Raw genomic sequence first — 18204 nt, forward strand, 5'->3', positions numbered from 1 at the left:
CAATTTTTATGGATATATACAAAGAAATGGCAATAGAAAAAACAGGTCAAACGACATGAAATGCAGCTAGTTTGCTGCCTTACCAGCTTCAGTTAGAAGTTATTCCTTTATCTGTGTAGTTGGCTAGCTCCTCTGAACAGTGTCCTGACGAGAAAACACATTTTCTATGCCAGGTGAAATTGCACATCATTAGCTCAATGCAGCTACTTTGCTGTTATTCTAGCTGCACTGTTTGACCTGACGGTGTTAGCCCTAGTTGGCTAGCTAGCAAGCAAGCAATGGATAAGAGTGTTGCCACCCAGCATGGCAACGGAACATTTAGAAAGAACGACTGTTGCAATGAATTAGTAACTGTAGCTATTAACTGTAACGCGAGTGCTTTAGGGTGACATGGGTCGAGGCCCTCTCATTGGGCCCGCAAGAGCAGATGTGTGTCCACTAAGCCCTGAGTACACTAAGTTAGTCAGGCTTAGGGCTGTTTTCTCTGAGTCGGAGCTGACCATGTTAACTCCAAGGGGGGTTGAATACAGCCCTAATACACACCAACCCACCAGACAAAGCAATAAATACTGGGCATTACTCTTTGGACTAATTCTTCCATCTTCATTAAGAGGATGAGGGAATTACGATGGTGAACAAAATGTGTGTGGAACTAGAAGTCGATGTGTTTTTGTTCTCCATCGTAAGTGGGGCATGGGGTGACAGGACAGTGTGAGGGGTAATAATAGCCCCCTACTTCACATGTCCCTCTAACCGTCACCATCCACGCCTAGACACACACTTTGGTGTGAAAGCCCATGCCGCTACTGTTATCAAATTCTTGCCTATATTGTTGACGCAGTGCCACACTGGAGGACACATTTTCCATGGAGCCGAGATACAATTATGCAGTTTTTAAGTACATTTCCCGCAATTCTACACATTTAGCCATAGCGCTGAAAGAAAATGTTAAAGTTTTAAAGATAATTCTATGCATTATGCCATGGCTAATGCTGTGTTCTTGTACTCAAACTTAATAACAAAATCAATACTGTTAAATTCATAGTTTTGGAAATGTTCAGTTCCCCCTGACTGTCTAGCTTTTACTTAGGTGACTGTTAGTTCTCAAAGATAATATTATTATTTTTAAAATAGGTCCGTTATATTTTTACATACTTTATATCTGGTTTTAGTCATTTAAGTTTACACTGAAAGCCTTTTTCCATCCCAAATTAAAATTTTGATTTATACAGTTTGAAAATAAAAAAGCTTAGGCTTTCTATGTCAGAAAAATCCCTGCACAGGTGGAGAGGCTGTTTAAGTCATCAAGTGACTTGTATATAGTCCTTGAGCGGCTCAGAAGAATACTAATAGTGGCAAAAAAAGCATTGTGAAAAATCCAAACAAAAAAGTGCAGGAGAAAAGCAATCAAAACACACAGACTTATGAAGTGATCCAAGTCGCACAGACACAGGCCCATCTGGATCGACTGAATAAAGGAACAAAAAGAGGTGTCAGCCTTCCTAGAGCTGGCCGCCCAGCCAAACTGAGATATCAGGGGAGAAGGGCCTTGACCAGGGAGGTGCCCAAGAACCCGATGGTCACTGACAGTGCTCTAGAGTTCCTCTGTGGAGATGGGATAACCTTCCAGAAGGACAACCATCTCTGCAGCACTCCACCAATCAGGCCTTTATTGTAGAGTGGCTAGATGAAAGCCACTCCTCAGTAAAAGGCACATGACAGCCCGCTTGGAGTTTGCCAAAAGGCACCTAAAGGCCTCTCAGACCATGAGAAACAAGATTCTCTGGACTGATGAAACCAAGATTGAACTCTTTGGCCTGAATGCCAAGCGTCACGTCTGGCAGCATCATGCTGTGGGGATGTTATTCAGCAGCAGGGACTGGGAGACTAGTCAGGATCGAGGGAAAGATGAACGGAGCAAAGTACAGAGAGATCCTTGATGAAAACCTGCTCCAGAGTGCTTAGGATCTCAGACTGGGGCGAAGGTTCACCTTCCAACAGGACAACGACCCTAAGCACACAGCCAAGACAACACAGCAGTGGCTTCAGGACAAATCTCTGAATGTCCTTGAGTGGCCCAGCCAGAGGCCGGACTTGAACCCGATCAAACATCTCTGGAGAGACCTAAAAATAGCTGTGCAGCGACACTCCCCATCCAACCTGACAGAGCTTGAAAGGATCTGCAGAAGAATGGGAGAAACTCCCCAAATACAGGTGTGCCAAGCTTGTAGGGCCATACCCAAGAAGACTCAAGGCTGTAATTGCTGCTAAAGGTGCATCAACAAAGTACTGAGTAAAGGGTCTGAATACTTATATAAATGTGATATTTCAGTTTTACATTTGTTCTAAATTAGCAACAATTTCCAAAAACCTGTTTTTGCTTTGTCATTATGGGTTATTGTGTGTAGATTGATGAGGGGGAAAAAAACGTTTTAATCCATTTTAGAATAAGGTTGTAACGTAACAAAATGTGGAAAAAGTCAAGGGGTCTGAATACTTTCCGAATGCACCGTACAACAGAGGTGAGAACTGTGCAACACACACACAGTTAGTTCCACCATCTCCAAGAGAGATCCAAACTGCATGCAGATAATATTTGAGGGAATCCTACTCCCAACTGCAGCACCAACAGAATTATCGCTCATCAAACCAACATGACCTTGGATAAAAGGGAGTTGGTGTTTAAGAAACCATCAGACGACTATCTAATTTATCAGATGGCTTGTCAATCTCGGGCCCACAGATCCTGCAGTGAATGCTGTGCAACCAATTGGCAGTCTGGTGACCAAAGGGGAGCGCTGGTTCACTGGTCAACGGTCAAAAGGTTGAGGTGGGGAGTGGAGCACTGGGGTAGCGACAGCGTCTATGGTGCACGCCAGGACAAGGGCATTGCCTGCTTCTTTGAAAAATATCTGACTGTAATCTATATCATGTTGCTTTGGCAGTATAATAAAATGTGCTGAAAATGCACTGCTGTTAACTGTGTGGACTGTCGGTGGGAACATTTAATGTGACACTTTCCTGTCGAGGACCTGAAACGCCATGCTCCAGCGAATGTCAAGGCAAGGTTGCCCTGTAGCTGAGCAACCCAGGGGCGATAGATAGGAGCGCTGCAGTATCTGCAACTGTGCAGCCAAAGCTCTCTCCTCACATGCATGCACGCACACACACACAACAAAAGCCCGCTGCCTGTCAGCCAGCCCATAAGCCCCTGATGTAAAAACGCAAAACAGATGAGGTTTGGTGGGCCGTTTTCCCTGCACTAGCAGGCAACTGAGTTAACTTGATAAGTCTGGAATTACCTCTGCAATAAGCACACCATGTTCAGCCCTTAGCGGAAAATTCCCAGACCCTACATCATCACAGCCCCAGTTCAAAAGCCAAGTCAATACTATGTGCATTGTGAATCTACCTACCATCAACAAAATTGCATTTCCTACCAGCCAGCGCAGTTTTCTGCGTTTTCTTGCATTTAAATTTTTTACATTTACAGTCATTTAGCAGACGCTCTTATCCAGAGCGACTTACATTATCTTTTTATTTTATATACTGGCCCCCCGTGGGAATTAAACCCACAACCCTAGCGTTGCAAACGCCATGCTCTACCAACTGAGCTACATCCCTGCCGGCCATTCCCTCCCCTACCCTGGACGACGCTGGGCCAATTGTGCGCCGCCAGGTACGACAGAACATGGATTCGAACCAGGATCTCTAGTGGCACAGCTAGCACTGCGATGCAGTGCCTTAGACCACTGCGCCACTCGGGAGTTGCCATGACTCTATGGTAGGGCTAGACCAGTCCTTCTCAAATAGTGGGGGGCTCGGAGCAATGCCGGGGGGGCGCGTGTGACCCCGGGGAACATGCTTTTTTTTGCCGCAGGGAGTAGTTTTTTTTTGCACCGAACAAGAGCACACAGCACAGAGCAGGAGATATGAAGTGCAGATAACAAACCCTTAGGAGACACCATGGAAGAGACACCATGGAAAAAAGAAAGGCGGAGAGAGACGGAGATACTGAGACAAACGTAAGTCTCCCGAAAGCTAAGACGAGGAAATATGATGAAGCGTATGTAGCGCTTGGCTTCACTGTGACTACGGTGGGAGACGAGGAAAGACCGGTATGTTTACTGTGTCTAAAAATGTTGGCAGCGGACAGCATGAAGCCAAATAAATTAAGGCGTCACTTAAAGACATTACACCCCAATCACGCTGATAAGCCGCTTGAGTTTTCAGCGAAAACGTGCCGAAAATTGCAAACAATCGTCCCGCTTTGTGAATGCTACTTCAGTAAACCAGCGAGCACTGTTAGCATCATATAAGGTGGCGTACCAAATTGCTCAGTGCAACAAAAAAAAAAAACACTCCATAGCAGAGGAGCTGATACTGCCTGCAGCATTAGACATGGTCTCTGTCATGCTGGATGACGCAAGTGCTGCAAAAATAAAAAACTAGCCCTCTGTCCATTGACACTGTCGCCAGACGTATAAATGACATTGCTAACGATCTTAAAGAACAGCTGGTAGATAAACTCAAAGACAAACGTTTTGCCTTACAGTTCGATGAAGCAACTGACAGCAACAAAGACTGTTTGTTTATCGCTTATGTACGTTTTGACATGACAAACTCCCTGTGTGAGGATCTACTTTTTCGTAAATATGTCAGAGACAGAGCCACAGCTGAAGAGCTATTCAAAATGCTGGACTGCTTCCTGACTGAGAATGGGCTAAAGTGGGAGAACTGCATTGGTGTTTGCAGTGATGGTGCACAGACCATGGCAGGGATGAGAAAAGGACTTCGGGCACTCATCAAGAAGGCCTCACTTAATGCTGAGTGGACACACTGTGTTATACACAGAGAAGCACTGGCATCAAGGCACCTTTTCTCTGAATTAAGTGAGGTTATGACTGACATTGTAGGTGTAGTCAATTTTATAAAGACCAGACCACTAAAAACAAGAGTCTTCTCTGCTATCTGTGAGGAGATGAGAGCTGAACATCAAGCTGTGCTGTTTCACAGTGAAGCAAGGTGGCTGTCACGAGGAAAAGTCTTGTCCCGAGTTTTTGAGCTCAGAGAGCAGATAAGAATGTTTTCGGAGCAGGAGCACAAGTATGACCTCGCAGAAAAATTTAGTGATGAGAACTTCCTGGCAAAACTGGCCTACCTGAGTGACATATTTGGAAAGCTAAATGAACTAAATCTACAGCTTCAAGGGAAAGATAAACACCTCCCTCAGGTCACAGACAAGATCAGCTCTTTCACTCGAAAGCTTGCAATGTGGGGCAGGCGACTTGATGAAGGAAATACTGATTCATTCGAGAACCTGCATGAATTTGTTGACACTACTGACTATGATGCCACCTCAGTGATTCCATATATTAAGGAGCATATTTCATCACTGATGGGATTCTTTAAAAAGTACTTCCCTGAAAACAGTTCCCAATATGACTGGGTGAGAGATCCTTTCAATGCACCAGCTCCAACTGGTTTCAGCTCTGCAGAGGAGGACCAGTTCATTGATATGACGTCTGACTCCACATTGAGACTGAGGTTCACATCACAGACACTGAGTGAATTCTGGCTGAGTGTAGAGAGGCAGTATCCACTCATAGGGCAGAGGGCCATGGGCATTCTTCTTCCTTTTGCAACATCTTATCTTTGTGAGACTGGCTTCTCTGCTGTTGCTGCACTGAAGACCAAGTGCAGGTCCCAGCTAAACATTGAGCAGGAGCTGAGAATTGCAGTATCATGCTTCAAACCCCGCTTCGAAAAGCTGTGCACTGCAAAACGTGCTCATTGTAGCCATTAATCCTGACTTCCTCATTTTGATTTAAAAAATAATAATAATCAGCACAAATTGTTTTATTCATTTTTGTTTTATAGGTCAAAGTGTTTCATATATTGTGCTCCTGAGTTAATGTTGCTGATCAATTTGAATGTATTATTATTTATTGATTATATTTTATTTTATTTTTCAGTATCAAATGGTCAAAAAATGTTTACAGTTTAAATAAGGTTTGCATTTTATTTAAAATTTCAGGCAAATGTATGCACTTTTAGTATTTTCTGTTACAGACTAAAAAACAATGTTAATAAAGTTATTCTTTGTTGTAAGTTGATCTATATTTTTCTTTTTTGTTTTCTTTAATGTTAATAAGGATACAATGTTATGCAGAGGTGTACTTATAACAATTTTATAGACAAATTATACTATTTACAGTTGCGGCGGAGAGTTGGGGGGCGCAAAATGTTTACTTCTTCCTAGGGGGGGCGTAACAGAAAATAATTGAGAAGCACTGGGCTAGACGATCTGGCCCAAGTATCATATCACGTTATTTTTCTCGTTTTTTCCCTCGATATGACAGTATTTTATGTTTTTGAATAATTAAAGTTCAACATTTGCTTTATGAGTAGTACGTGACCCTAGGGTGGCAACACATACATTCTACGTGATTTCAATGGGTCTTTCTCCATTCTGATTGTTTTATACTGTTCAATTCAACCACAAATAATTTCCTGCATTTTAATCAATTTCTGCATTTCCTGCACTCATTTGAGATAATTTCCACACTGCCATGTGTTTGATACCATTCCATTCACTCCATTCCAGCCATTATACTCCATTCCAGCCACTATTATGAGCCGTCCTCCCCTCAGCAGCCTCCACTGGAATATAAATAGTAGTGGGCACTTTGAATACAGTGTTGTTTGATATGACAACAAATGAAAATGCTAGGGAGGAGTTATTGTGACTGGGTAGGAACCAAAGTGTTGGTCATTGTTTCCTAGGAGACCCTATCTTTGGCTACATTAAATGTTTCTTCATGTTGGTAACATATTCATGCGTCGCCTGTTCCTCTTTGATTTAGAAGATACTGTTGCACAAACAACATGCTGATTTAGGCCTACACCATCACTGGTATCAGGCTGTATAGCTAGCTACGTTTGCTTTGACACAGTACATTTAATAGCTAGCTAGCTAGCCAGCTAACTAGTGATTAGCATTAGCGGCTAACACGATTTAGCTAAAACGTGCTAAGAAAAAACTAGCTGTTTGCAGATGTAAGAAACACAAACTAAGTGTAATTATAGAACGCTTGTGGATTTATATTAAGAAGCAAAGGGAAAACAACATTGTAGCATGTGCTGCATTGACCATGTAGACTGAACGCAAGTGTGTCTCGTGGTCAAGCAACAACAAATGTGCTCATTGAGTGACAGGGGGTGGGGCTAGGTCTGTGTGGAAAGCGGCATGGAGAGAGTGGAGAGGGTTGACTCAAGTAGCGGTGTAAACTATAAAAATTGATGTTACACAAGGCATATCACTAATAACAAACCAAACATTCATGCATCAATACCGGTATATAGTAAAATGCGGTATACCTCCCAACCCTACTCTATGGTATTGAATAAAGCTGATCAAACATTTGAGAGGGAGATGCAAGTCCAGCAAAGCAGAGTTCCCCCAGCCTTTGCTGTTAAGACGTGATAAGACAAAGCAGAAAACCAAATAACTGAATTAGCATGCTAACACTCATCATTGGTGCCAGAGCAGCACAGCGGGTCTCCTACAAGTCAGCCAAAACTGAGCAGGCTATAGCAATGAAGAGTGAAACTGCGGTGGAAAAAGTCACTCTATGCTATGGCCTTGTGACCAAAATCATATTACAAAATCAAAGCATGTCACTTCCTTCATGCCCCTCAAATAGAGATCATCTGGGGTAGGGTGTCACTGCCAACAACAAAGTTCAATGCACTTTGGGTTGCTAAGGACATGCATCTTTTATATGATATTTCTTGACAGCCAAGCTGGCATGGCTTCTAGAGTCAGACAGCGTCAGACAGTGGGGCTAGGTTTAGGTTGGGCCACAGGGTGTGTGTGTGAGGCAATGCCAAACACGGCTGTTAAAAACCATGCCCTCTCGCTCTCTCTGCGGGTCTCTCTCTGATAAACACATGCAAATGCAAGCGTAGTGGCATGGTGAGATGTCAGACAGAAATATCATAGAGTACACACGTTTGTGAGGGATATTCATTTCAATAGCTAAACAAAATAACCAAAATAATCCAACCGGTGCAAGACTAATGATGTCAGGGCAAGGGCACAACACAGCTTTTGGCAATAGCTAGCTAGTAAGTTAGATATGGCCAGGTCCAGAGCCTTCTTTTCTATTGTAAATAGAAAACTATGGCCAGGTCATTCCTATTGAAGCAAAGCAAAATATAGAAATTCTTAGAGCTGACATACCACAAAATAAAGAATACCTAGCTCGCAAGCTAACTGGCCAGCTAACTGTCAATGCAGCTTCGTTAGCTAGCTAGTCAGTCTGCTAGCCGGTTGGCTTACATGATTGGGTTGCTAGCTAGTCTGATTAGTCAGGCTGTATTAGACAATTAATTTGTATATACAGCCTGAAACTTTGTGTGAAAAATCTTGTAAATGTTCCTTACAAGCCGGAATGTTGAATAAAATTACATTTGAACTTACTCTACTGGTTGTCTGTGCAGGACTAAATATCCACAGGAAAGTATTGTTTAACTTACTTTTTAGCAGTAGGTAGGTACACTACCAGTCAAAAGTTTGGACACACCTACTCATTCAACAGTTTTTCTTTATTTTTACATTGTAGAATAATAGTGAAGACATGAAACTATGAAATAACATATGGAATCATGTAGTAACCAAAAAAGTGTTAAACAAATCAAAATATATTTTATATGAGATTCTTCAAATAGCCACCCTTTGCCTTGATGACAGCTTTGCACACTCTTGGCATTCTCTCAACCAGCTTCATGAGGTAGTCACCTGGAATGCATTTCAATTAACAGGTGTGCCTTCTTAAAAGTTAATTTGTGGAATTTCTTTCCTTCTTTATGCATTTGAGCCAATCAGTTGTGTTGTGACAAGGTGGTGGTGGTGGTAGTGGTGGGGGGAGTATACAGAAGATAGCACTATTTGGTAAAAGACCAAGTCCATATTATGGCAAGGACAGCTCAAATAAGCAAAGAGAAACGACAGTCCATCATTACTTTAAGACATGAAAGTCAGTCAATACGGAAAATTTCAAGAACTTATAACGTTTCTTAAAATGCAGTCGCAAAAACCATCAAGCGCTATGATGAAACTGGCTCTCATGAGGATCACTGCAGGAATGGAAGAGCCAGAGTTTATTAGAGTTACCAGCCTCAGAAATTGCAGCCCAAATAAATGCTTCACAGAGTTCAAGTCACAGACACATCTCAACATCAACTGTTCAGAGGGGACTGTGTGAAACAGGCTTTTATGGTCGAATTGCTGCAAAGAAACCACTACTAAAGGACACCAATAAGAATAACAGACCTGCTTGGGCCAAGAAACCCAAGCAATGGACATTAGACCGGTGGAAATGTGTGCTTTGGTCTGGAGTTCAAATTGGAGATTTTTGTTTCCAACCGGCGTGTCTTTGAGACGGGGTATGGGTTAACGGATGATCTCTGCATGTGTAGTTCCTACCGTAAAGCATGGAGGAGGTGGTGTTATGGTGTGGGGGAGCTTTGCTGGTGACACTGTCTGTGATTTATTTAGAATTCAAGGCACACTTAACCAGCATGGCTACCACAGTATTCTGCAGCGATACGCCATCCCATCTGGTTTGTGCTTAGTGGGACTATCATTTCTTTTTCAACAGGACAATGACCCAACACACTTCCAGGCTGTGTAAGGGCTATTTTACCAAGAAGGAGAGTGATGGAGTGCTGCATCAGATGAGCTAACCTCCACAATCCTGCGACCTCAACCCAATTGAGATGGTTTGAGATGAGTCGGACGACAGAGTGAAGGAAAAGCAGCCAACAAGTGCTCAGCATATGTGGGTACTCCTTCAAGACTGTTGGAAAAGGATTCCAGGTGAAGCTGGTTGAGAGAATGCCAAGAGTGTGCAAAGCTGTCATCAATATATTTTGATTTGTTTAACACTTTTTTTGGTTACTACATGAGTCCATATGTGTTATTTCATAGTTGTGATGTCTTCAATATTATTTCTACAATGTAGAAAATAGTAAAAATAAAGAAAACCCTTGAATGAGTAGGTGTGTCCAAACTTGACTGATACTGTATATGGTTCAGTTAGGCACCTAGGTAAAATTAGTTTTATATTGGATATTCGGTTCTCTCTCATCAATAGCTATTGAACCAAGCATGCCATGAATCAGGGGAGGATGGAGAACAATCCACACATTTTGTGTTTATTTTTAATTTTTAATTAAATCTTCCAACAACAACAAAACACACAAAAAGGTGTTGATTGTTCTCTATCCTCCCGATATACAATTTCCATTGTCATGGCATGCTTGGTTCAATATCTATTCACGAGAGAAAACCGAATATCCAATATAAAACTCTTTACCTCGGTGACGAACCCAACCATATAATAATATATGTACCTACCTGCTCTCTAAATAGTCGGGTAAACAATACTTTCCTGTGGATATTTTGTCTCAAATTGAGAGCAGCTGAAGTTAAGGACAAACCACACAGACAACCGGTAGAGTAAGTTCAAATATTCATTCTGTCTTGTAAGGAACATTTACACACAAATGTTTCAGCCTGTATATACACCAATGAATTGTGTATTACAGTCTGATTAATTAGATTAGTTGCTAACTAATGCACATAATTGCTAACTAACGTTAGCTAGCTAGCTTGTTTGTTTAACATCACATTCAACACAAATTAACTTGGTTAGCTAGTTGGCTAACTAGTTAGCTAGGTAAGGAACCTTGGACATATCATCCACTCAAATTCATACAATGGCATCTGACTGGTTAGCTAACTAATAACACGAAATGGGCTGATAAGTGCAGTGCAGCGATTTTCTACCGACCGTCTTGTCTGCCCCCTACCAGCTACTGTTCCCAGCTAGCACGAGCCAGGCTAGCCAGAAATTCTTCCACATTTCCATTGATTGATTAACATATTTTTCTTACCTCATCGTTCGTTTTCCATTCTTAAATAATTGATAAGCTAAGGTACTGTGTGTTACTTATACGATAAAATGGAATGAATTCCCCTGCAATGGTCGATTTAACGAGATATTTTCTCTGTAAATCCAAATTCCCTTCCACCAAGGGCCCGCCGTAAGGCTACGCAAATTGGAAAATGGGGTACCATCGCGAGATGTTGAGTTTTCTGAGGATCGGCAATATCAAACCAATCAGCGAACGATATAATATGATTGACGTAAAATTGAACTAATCATAAATAGGAACAATTTGATGGAAGTGCCTCATTGGACCATAATCGTTGATTGACAATGAATTCTGTAAAAGCGATAAAACAAAAGACCAATGGGCAGCTTAAACCAATCTCGCGGTATCAACAATTTGGGTGGACGGAGGAACTAAAGGAAAACATACAAATTTTTGTTGATGCATGTAGTTAGCTATCTATCTTTCTGCCCATTGTCTTTTAACCGAAGACCGTTAGCTAATATCATATGTCCAATATGACATGTATTTGTTTTGTAAGATATCTGCATACTCATTGACATGGTTTAACAATAGTTTTTGCAGTATAAGTTTCTACTTTCAATTCACATGTAAACAAACAGCATTGCTAGCTAGTTGCTCTTATTGCGAGTGAATTTCATCTGCATGTTGACAGTTTTTCCACCATGAAAGGGCTTTACTGTAAACTGGGTGAAACCGCTGCAGAGGCTAAATTTGTCATCCAGGAAACGGTGAGTGCCCAGCATAATAATGTAGCTATCACTTTAGTCTAGCATGCCAACAATTTTAGCAGGAAGGCTCATGGTTGGCTGTCTGACAAACTCACTGTATGTCTTTTCAATATGTCACAGAATGTACCCAGTGCCCTCGGTAGCAACCAGGTCAAAGTGCAAGTGAAGGCATGTGCCCTTAGTCCATTGGATATAAAAGTAAGTGTAAATGTGTGTTATACTCATTGTATTGTCAATGTTGACTATATAGACCTAGCAATAGCCCTACTGTCTCAGTCATAATGGACAAGACTTACTGTTGTAGCTCTCAATATGCTGCTGAAAATAAATATCAGCCAAGTTGTTTTTGTTGTTGACCAAAGTATATGTGTTGCTTTTGGTCAGGGTTGCTATAGGATAGGCCTACCTTACATGACCACACATGTATGGGCTACTTGTCACATTTCCTTACCCTCTCTCATCTGGTTAGCTCCATGAGGATCTAAAGTTGCAAACGGACCTGGTGCCAGTAGGGAGGGAGGTTGTTGGGATCGTCCTCCAAGGTAAACAGGATATCCACTTCATGGATTGTAATTTACCTTGTTTATCACTTTGATGTTTGGTACATTAATTACACAATGTACTATGTTTTTGGAGCAAACCTTTAATCTTTTGCAATGTTTTTGTTCTGTTTTCAGTTGGGCCTAAGGTTACTTTTTTCCAACCTGATGATGAAGTTGTAGGTAAATGTTACAGGTGGGATCTGAACCCGCTACATAAGGATAAATCATAGAGCTTCAAAATATCGCCTTATTTTGATGATTTTGACATTGTCAATGGCAATGTTCCCGATAACCTATTGAAAGACCCTTTCCCTTTATAATTGTTGGATATGACCATGGTGTATTTATCTAGGCTTTGCTTTTCCCTGCTTCTGAATGACAGGAATTCTGCCCTTGGATACAGAGATGTCTGGTTTGTGCGATGCCGTTGTCATCAACGAGCATCATCTTGGTATGTTGCACACATCCAAAATCCAAATGTTACGTAAGAGTACATCTATAGCATCTATTAGCATTTGTTGGTACAAATTAACAAAGTAACAAAGGGATTTGTTGGTACAAATTAAGTAATTGTTTCTTCTGCAATAAATGTGTGCCTTTTGTGTTCGCTCACCAGTGCAGAAGCCAGAGAAGTTGAGCTGGGTGGAGGCGGCAGGGGCCATTCGGGATGGACTCCGGGCCTATACAGCCCTCCACACCCTAGCCCGTATGGCATCTGGGCACACACTGCTGGTGCTGGACGGAGCCAGTGTAGGTATTTCCCCTTAGTGGCCCCTCATCTGAGCATTCAATGGCACTGTAGAAATCTATAGTTGGACATCACAAGAAGATGGCAGCAAAGAATCTTAATGGTAGCACACTATTTCTCTTTAAGAGAACAAGACTACTAACCCCTATTTTGGCTGTGTTTATGCGTTTCAGCCCTTAGGAGTTCTGGCCATCCAGCTGGCCCACTACCATGGGGTTAAAGTACTGGCGTCAGCCCTGTCCTCCGAGGACCAGAAGTTCCTGGAGGAGCTTCGGCCCAGCGTTGGTGAGAACAGGGAGGGGGGCAAACGTGTGTATGTGTAAATGGAATAGCGGTGTCACAGTAGAGAAGGTGGTGGAGGTTGAGGATTGTAGATGATTGATGCAGCTAGGTAATAATGAATGCGAAGAGACAGCGTTATCACTTACCTCAACCACAAGCAAAGGCTAGCTTTTTCAAACAGAAATTTGCATCCTGTAGCACTAACTCCAAAAAGTTTTGGGACACTGTAAAGTCCATGGAGAATAAGAGCACCTCCTCCCAGCTGCCCACAGCACTGAGGCTAGGAAACACTATCACCACCGATAAATCTACAATAATCGAGAATTCAACAAGTATTTTGCTACGGCTGGCCATGCTTTCCACCTGGCTACCACTACCCCGGCCACCAGCTCTGCACCCTCCGCTGCAACTTGCCCATGCCCCCTCCCGCTTCTCCTTCACACAAATTCAGACAGCTGATGTTCTGAAAGAGCTGCAAAATCTGGACCCCTACAAATCATCTGGGCTAGACAATCTGGACCCTTTCTTTCTAAAATTAGCAGCCGAAATTGTCGCAACCCCTATTACTAGCCTGTTCAACCTCTCTTTCGTAACGTCTGATCCCCAGAGATTGGAAAGCTGCCGCGGTCATCCCCCTCTTCAAAGGGGGTGACACTCTAGATCCAAACTGTTACAGACCTATATCCATCCTGCCCTGCCTTTCGAAAGTTTTTGAAAGCCAAGTTAACAAACAGATCACCGACCATTTCGAATCCCACCGTACCTTCTCCGCTATGCAATCCGGTTTCCGAGCTGGTCATGGGTGTACCTCAGCCACGCTCAAGGTCCTAAACGATATTATAACCGCGATCGATAATAGACAGTACTGTGCAGCAGTCTTCATCGACCTGGCCAAGGCTTTCGACTCTGTCAACCACCGCATTCTTATTGGCAGACTAAATAGCCTTGGTTTCTCAAATGACTGCCTCGCCTGGTTCACCAACTACTTCTCAGATAGAGTTCAATGTGTCAAATCGGAGGGCCTGTTGTCTGGACCTATGACAGTCTCTATGGGGGTGCCACAGGGTTCAATTCTCGGGCCGACTCTTTTCTCTGTGTATATCAATGATGTCGCTCTTGCTGCTGGTGACTTTCAGATCCACCTCTACGCAGACGACACCATTTTGTATACATCTGGCCCTTCATTGGACACTGTGTTAACAAACCTCCAAACGAGCTTCAATGCCATACAACACTCCTTCCGTAGCCTCCAACTGCTCTTAAACACTAGTAAAACTAAATGCATGCTCTTCAATCGAACGCTGCTGGCACCCGCCCACCCGACTAGAATCACTATTCTCGCCGGGTCTGACCTAGAGTATGTGAACAACTACAAATATCTAGGTGTCTGGTTAGACTGTAAACTATCCTTCCACTCACATTAAGCATCTCCAATCCAAAGTTAAATCTAGAATCTGCTTCCTATTTCGCAACAAAGCCTCCTTCACTCATGCTGCCAAACATGCCCTCGTTAAACTGACGATCCTACCGATCCTTGACTTCGGCGATGTCATTTACAAAATAGCCTCCAACACTCTACTCAGCAAATTGGATGTAGTCTATCACAGTGCCATCCGTTTTGTCACGAAAGCCCCATATACTACCCACCACTGTGACCTGTACGCTCTTGTTGGCTGGTCCTTACTACATATTCGTCGCCAAACCCACTGGCTCCAGGTCATCTATAAATCACTGCTAGGCAAATCCCCGCCTTATCTTAGCTCATTGGTCACCATAGCAACACCCACCCGTAGTATACGCTCCAGCAGGTATATCTCACTGGTCATCCCTAAAGCCAACACCTCCTTTGGCCGCCATTCCTTCCAGTTCTCTGCTGCCAATGACTGGAATGAAGTTGGAGACTCTTATCTCCCTCACTAACTTTAAGCATCAGTTGTCAGAGCACCTTACCGATCACTGCACCTGTACACAGCCCATCTGAAATTAGCCCACCCAACTACCTCATCCCCTTATTGTTATTTATTTTGCTCATTTGCACCCCAGTATCTCTATTTGCATATCATCTCTTGCACATCTATCATTCCAGTGTTAATTCTAAATTGTAATTATTTTGCACTATAGCCTATTTATTGCCTTACCTCCATAACTTGCTACATTTGCACACACTGTATATATATTTTCTGTTGTATTTTATGACCTTATGTTTTGTTTACCCCATATGTAACTCTGTGTTGTTGTTTTTATCGCACTGCTTTGCTTTATCTTGGCCAGGTCGCAGTTGTAAATGAGAACTTGTTCTCAACTGCTTTACCTGGTTAAATAAAGGTGAAATAAAAAAACCACTCTCATCATGAAAAATACAGTAGTAAAGTACTGACAGCAACACATAGGGCCGGTTTCTCAGACACAGATTAAGCATAGTCCCGGACTGAAAAGCATGCTAGATGGAAATTCTCTGGGAAACTGGCCCGTGGTATTTAATCCTAGTAAATGCTCTCTGTTTCCTCTGTCTCATTCTCCACTTTCTTCTGACACCACTCTTACCTGTGTCACTCTTCGACTCAAATCACGCATTCTAGGAGTGCGAGAGTCTCTTGTAGGTAAGTATTGTGTGTGTGTGTCCCCTTTCAATCTGCATGCCTTTTATGTCCTTATATTCAAGCAGTTGCTATATCCACCACTCTGATGTTGCTGTGTCTCATACTGTAGATGTTTTGCCTTCCATTGGAGGACAATGGAAGTGGACTACCAAAAATGCTTCTTTATTGTTGAAACATTGTTTGGCATGTAGCCTTCATAGGTTTTCCCTGTCCTGTGTCTAGCCAGAGTGATAGGCGTGTGGGATGCCAAGGTGGACCTGGTGGATTCCTGTTTGGAAGAGACGGGCGGTCTAGGGGTGGACATTGTCATGGACTCTGGAGGTAAGAAGCCAATGTAGGGCCGTAGGTTGATGTTGTTATCCATTATGCTAGCTAGCTTTAACTAACATTAATTGTAGTGCTGTGGGTGTGTGCTTCTGTGATTTTTGTATTTTAACACAAAACAGTAAAGGTTTGTAACAGGAATAGAAGGAAAATGGATTCACTGTTGTGCCGTTGTTTTTATACCATTGACACAAGCTTAAGAGGTGTCCTTCAAAGTTATTGTGGTGATGTTGTGTGTGTTGTTCCTCCAGTGAGATTACATGAGGAGGAGCCAGAAGCCAGGCGTCTTCTGCCCTACAAGCATGACATCATCACCCTGCTCGGGGTTGGAGGTCACTGGGTTACAACTGAGCAAAATCTGCAGGTAGACTGCAGTCAAGTATTCCACCCCATCCATCCATTCGTGTTGGATTAGAGCAGCCATTTGGCAGTTCAGTTCCACTAGTCATCATATGAAAGGATGTATTCATCACTACTTGTCACACTCCATACATACAATGGGTGATTGAAATATTGTTTGTTTGTTACAGCTTATTAATGTGTGCTTTCTGAGAAGTTAAACATACTACAAAAAAACAGACCATGAACGCTGCCAATGTTATGTTGGGAGGAGTGAAGAGATCTGGGTTAGATGGTGTTTCCTGTAATAATGTGTAATTATCTCAGTCCTCCCATTGACCTTCAAGTGGATTTGCTCAAGTTTGTACACAACGTCTTTGTTTGGGTTTAATCTGAGCTCGTCTGTCTTCTGTTCCTCAGCTGGACCCTCCAGATAGCCGCAGCCTCTTCCTGAAGGCCGCCTCCCTGTCCTTCCTCAACGAGGAGGTGTGGGGGGCATCCAGCGCCCGCCAGGGGAGGTACCTCCGTATCCTTTAGCCTACCCTAGCCCCTCTGGGTCAGCCTTTGGAGAGGGCAGGAATTTAAAATCTGAAATTATTTATTTGAAATAGCCTAACTATAATTCATTGAGATGAAACAAAAATATTTAAATGGCAATCTGATATAAGGGGTTGAGCAGGGATAATATAATTGCTATTATGTTACATGTTAACCTTACATGCTCCTTTTCAGACATCATGAAGGATATAGTGGAGAAGCTTTCCACTGGGACCTTAAGGTACAACAGAACTGCAATAATGAGTGTGTATGTGCAGTGGTTATACTGTACATTTGTTCTTGGTACGTTGATGAATTTGTGTTCATCCTGGTGGACAGCGCTCACTTTTGCCCTCCGTCTTATGCAGGCCCCAGCTAGAGGACCCGGTGCCTTTGTACGATGCCATAGTTTCCATGGAGATGGTGCAAAAGAAACAAGTCAGGAAGAGGTTGGTGATTCAACTCTGAGGCGGACAGAGTGGTCCAGCATTCTCCTTGTTAAAGACAGGCTCCCAAATTCTGCCTCTCATATGTCCTATGTATTTGTGGCCAGTCATTCCAGTACAATGTAAATATGTGCCAAGTGTCAGTTTCTGATTTTATCAAAACATATCAAATGAGATGGATATCTAATAATGTTTGTTCCACTTAGTGTAATTACATTCAGTACATTGAGGCTGTCTTTTTATTAAAATTTAAAATCTTCAAGCATGAAGCATTTAGTAATTTTTTTACAGCCTCCAACAGAGCAGCACATTAGGGTCATGTTTAGTTGGACACACTGTAGCAAAACGTTTTGCAACAGAAAACAAAACATCTGTAGTACCTTATATTAGAAAAAAGTTTTCTTCCGTTTGGTGCCTTACTGAATGTGACCCAACTTGAATTCTACATAAACTGCAACTCTGCTTTTCATGTGTCGTTTGTTACCAGATAAATACTTGCTAAATTATTAATCTAAGGTGGGGAAACAGCAATGTCCTGTTTCTTGAGGCTTTCTGGGATTGGAGCGGAGATAACATTGTCCACGTATACCGCTCTCTGAGGGCATATCAGAAGTGTTGAGAGATGGATCACTTCCAAATAGTTTGTCCTTCCAGTCAACTCTCTGTCCTCAG

General features: G+C 42.5%; 2 protein-coding genes across 8 annotated transcripts in view; one reads left to right on the forward strand and one right to left on the reverse strand.

Moving 5' to 3' along the window:
• The window catches only part of itsn1 (intersectin 1 (SH3 domain protein)), a 55576-nt gene extending 44457 nt beyond the window's left edge, over positions 1–11119 (reverse strand). For 4 of the 5 annotated variants that reach the window (XM_041868183.2, XM_041868181.2, XM_041868180.2 and 1 more), the window contains exon 1: positions 10963–11119. The gene's annotated coding sequence lies outside the window, so the exon portion shown is untranslated. The remainder of the gene's footprint in view (positions 1–10962) is intronic. The other variant, XM_041868182.2, reaches the window with a different exon arrangement.
• Positions 10387–17801, forward strand: cryzl1 (crystallin, zeta (quinone reductase)-like 1). 3 transcript variants are annotated; one of them, XM_041868185.2, is made up of 14 exons: positions 10387–10525; positions 11639–11714; positions 11835–11912; positions 12184–12256; positions 12392–12436; positions 12639–12707; positions 12873–13006; positions 13178–13289; positions 15866–15886; positions 16109–16207; positions 16462–16574; positions 16970–17075; positions 17282–17327; positions 17455–17801. In XM_041868185.2, exons 2-14 carry the CDS (start codon positions 11649–11651, stop codon positions 17552–17554), a joined length of 1062 nt encoding a protein of 353 aa, XP_041724119.1. In that variant the 5' UTR covers positions 10387–10525; positions 11639–11648; the 3' UTR covers positions 17555–17801. The 3 variants fall into 3 exon arrangements, with proteins under 3 accessions (XP_041724119.1, XP_041724120.1, XP_041724122.1); XM_041868186.2 differs by lacking the exon at positions 15866–15886 and having other exon boundaries at positions 10389–10525; XM_041868188.2 differs by lacking the exon at positions 10387–10525 and having other exon boundaries at positions 11376–11714.
• The last annotated feature ends 403 nt before the right edge of the window (positions 17802–18204 follow it).

This window comes from Coregonus clupeaformis, chromosome 22 (genome assembly GCF_020615455.1).
Source record: "Coregonus clupeaformis isolate EN_2021a chromosome 22, ASM2061545v1, whole genome shotgun sequence".
Taxonomy (NCBI): domain Eukaryota; kingdom Metazoa; phylum Chordata; class Actinopteri; order Salmoniformes; family Salmonidae; genus Coregonus; species Coregonus clupeaformis.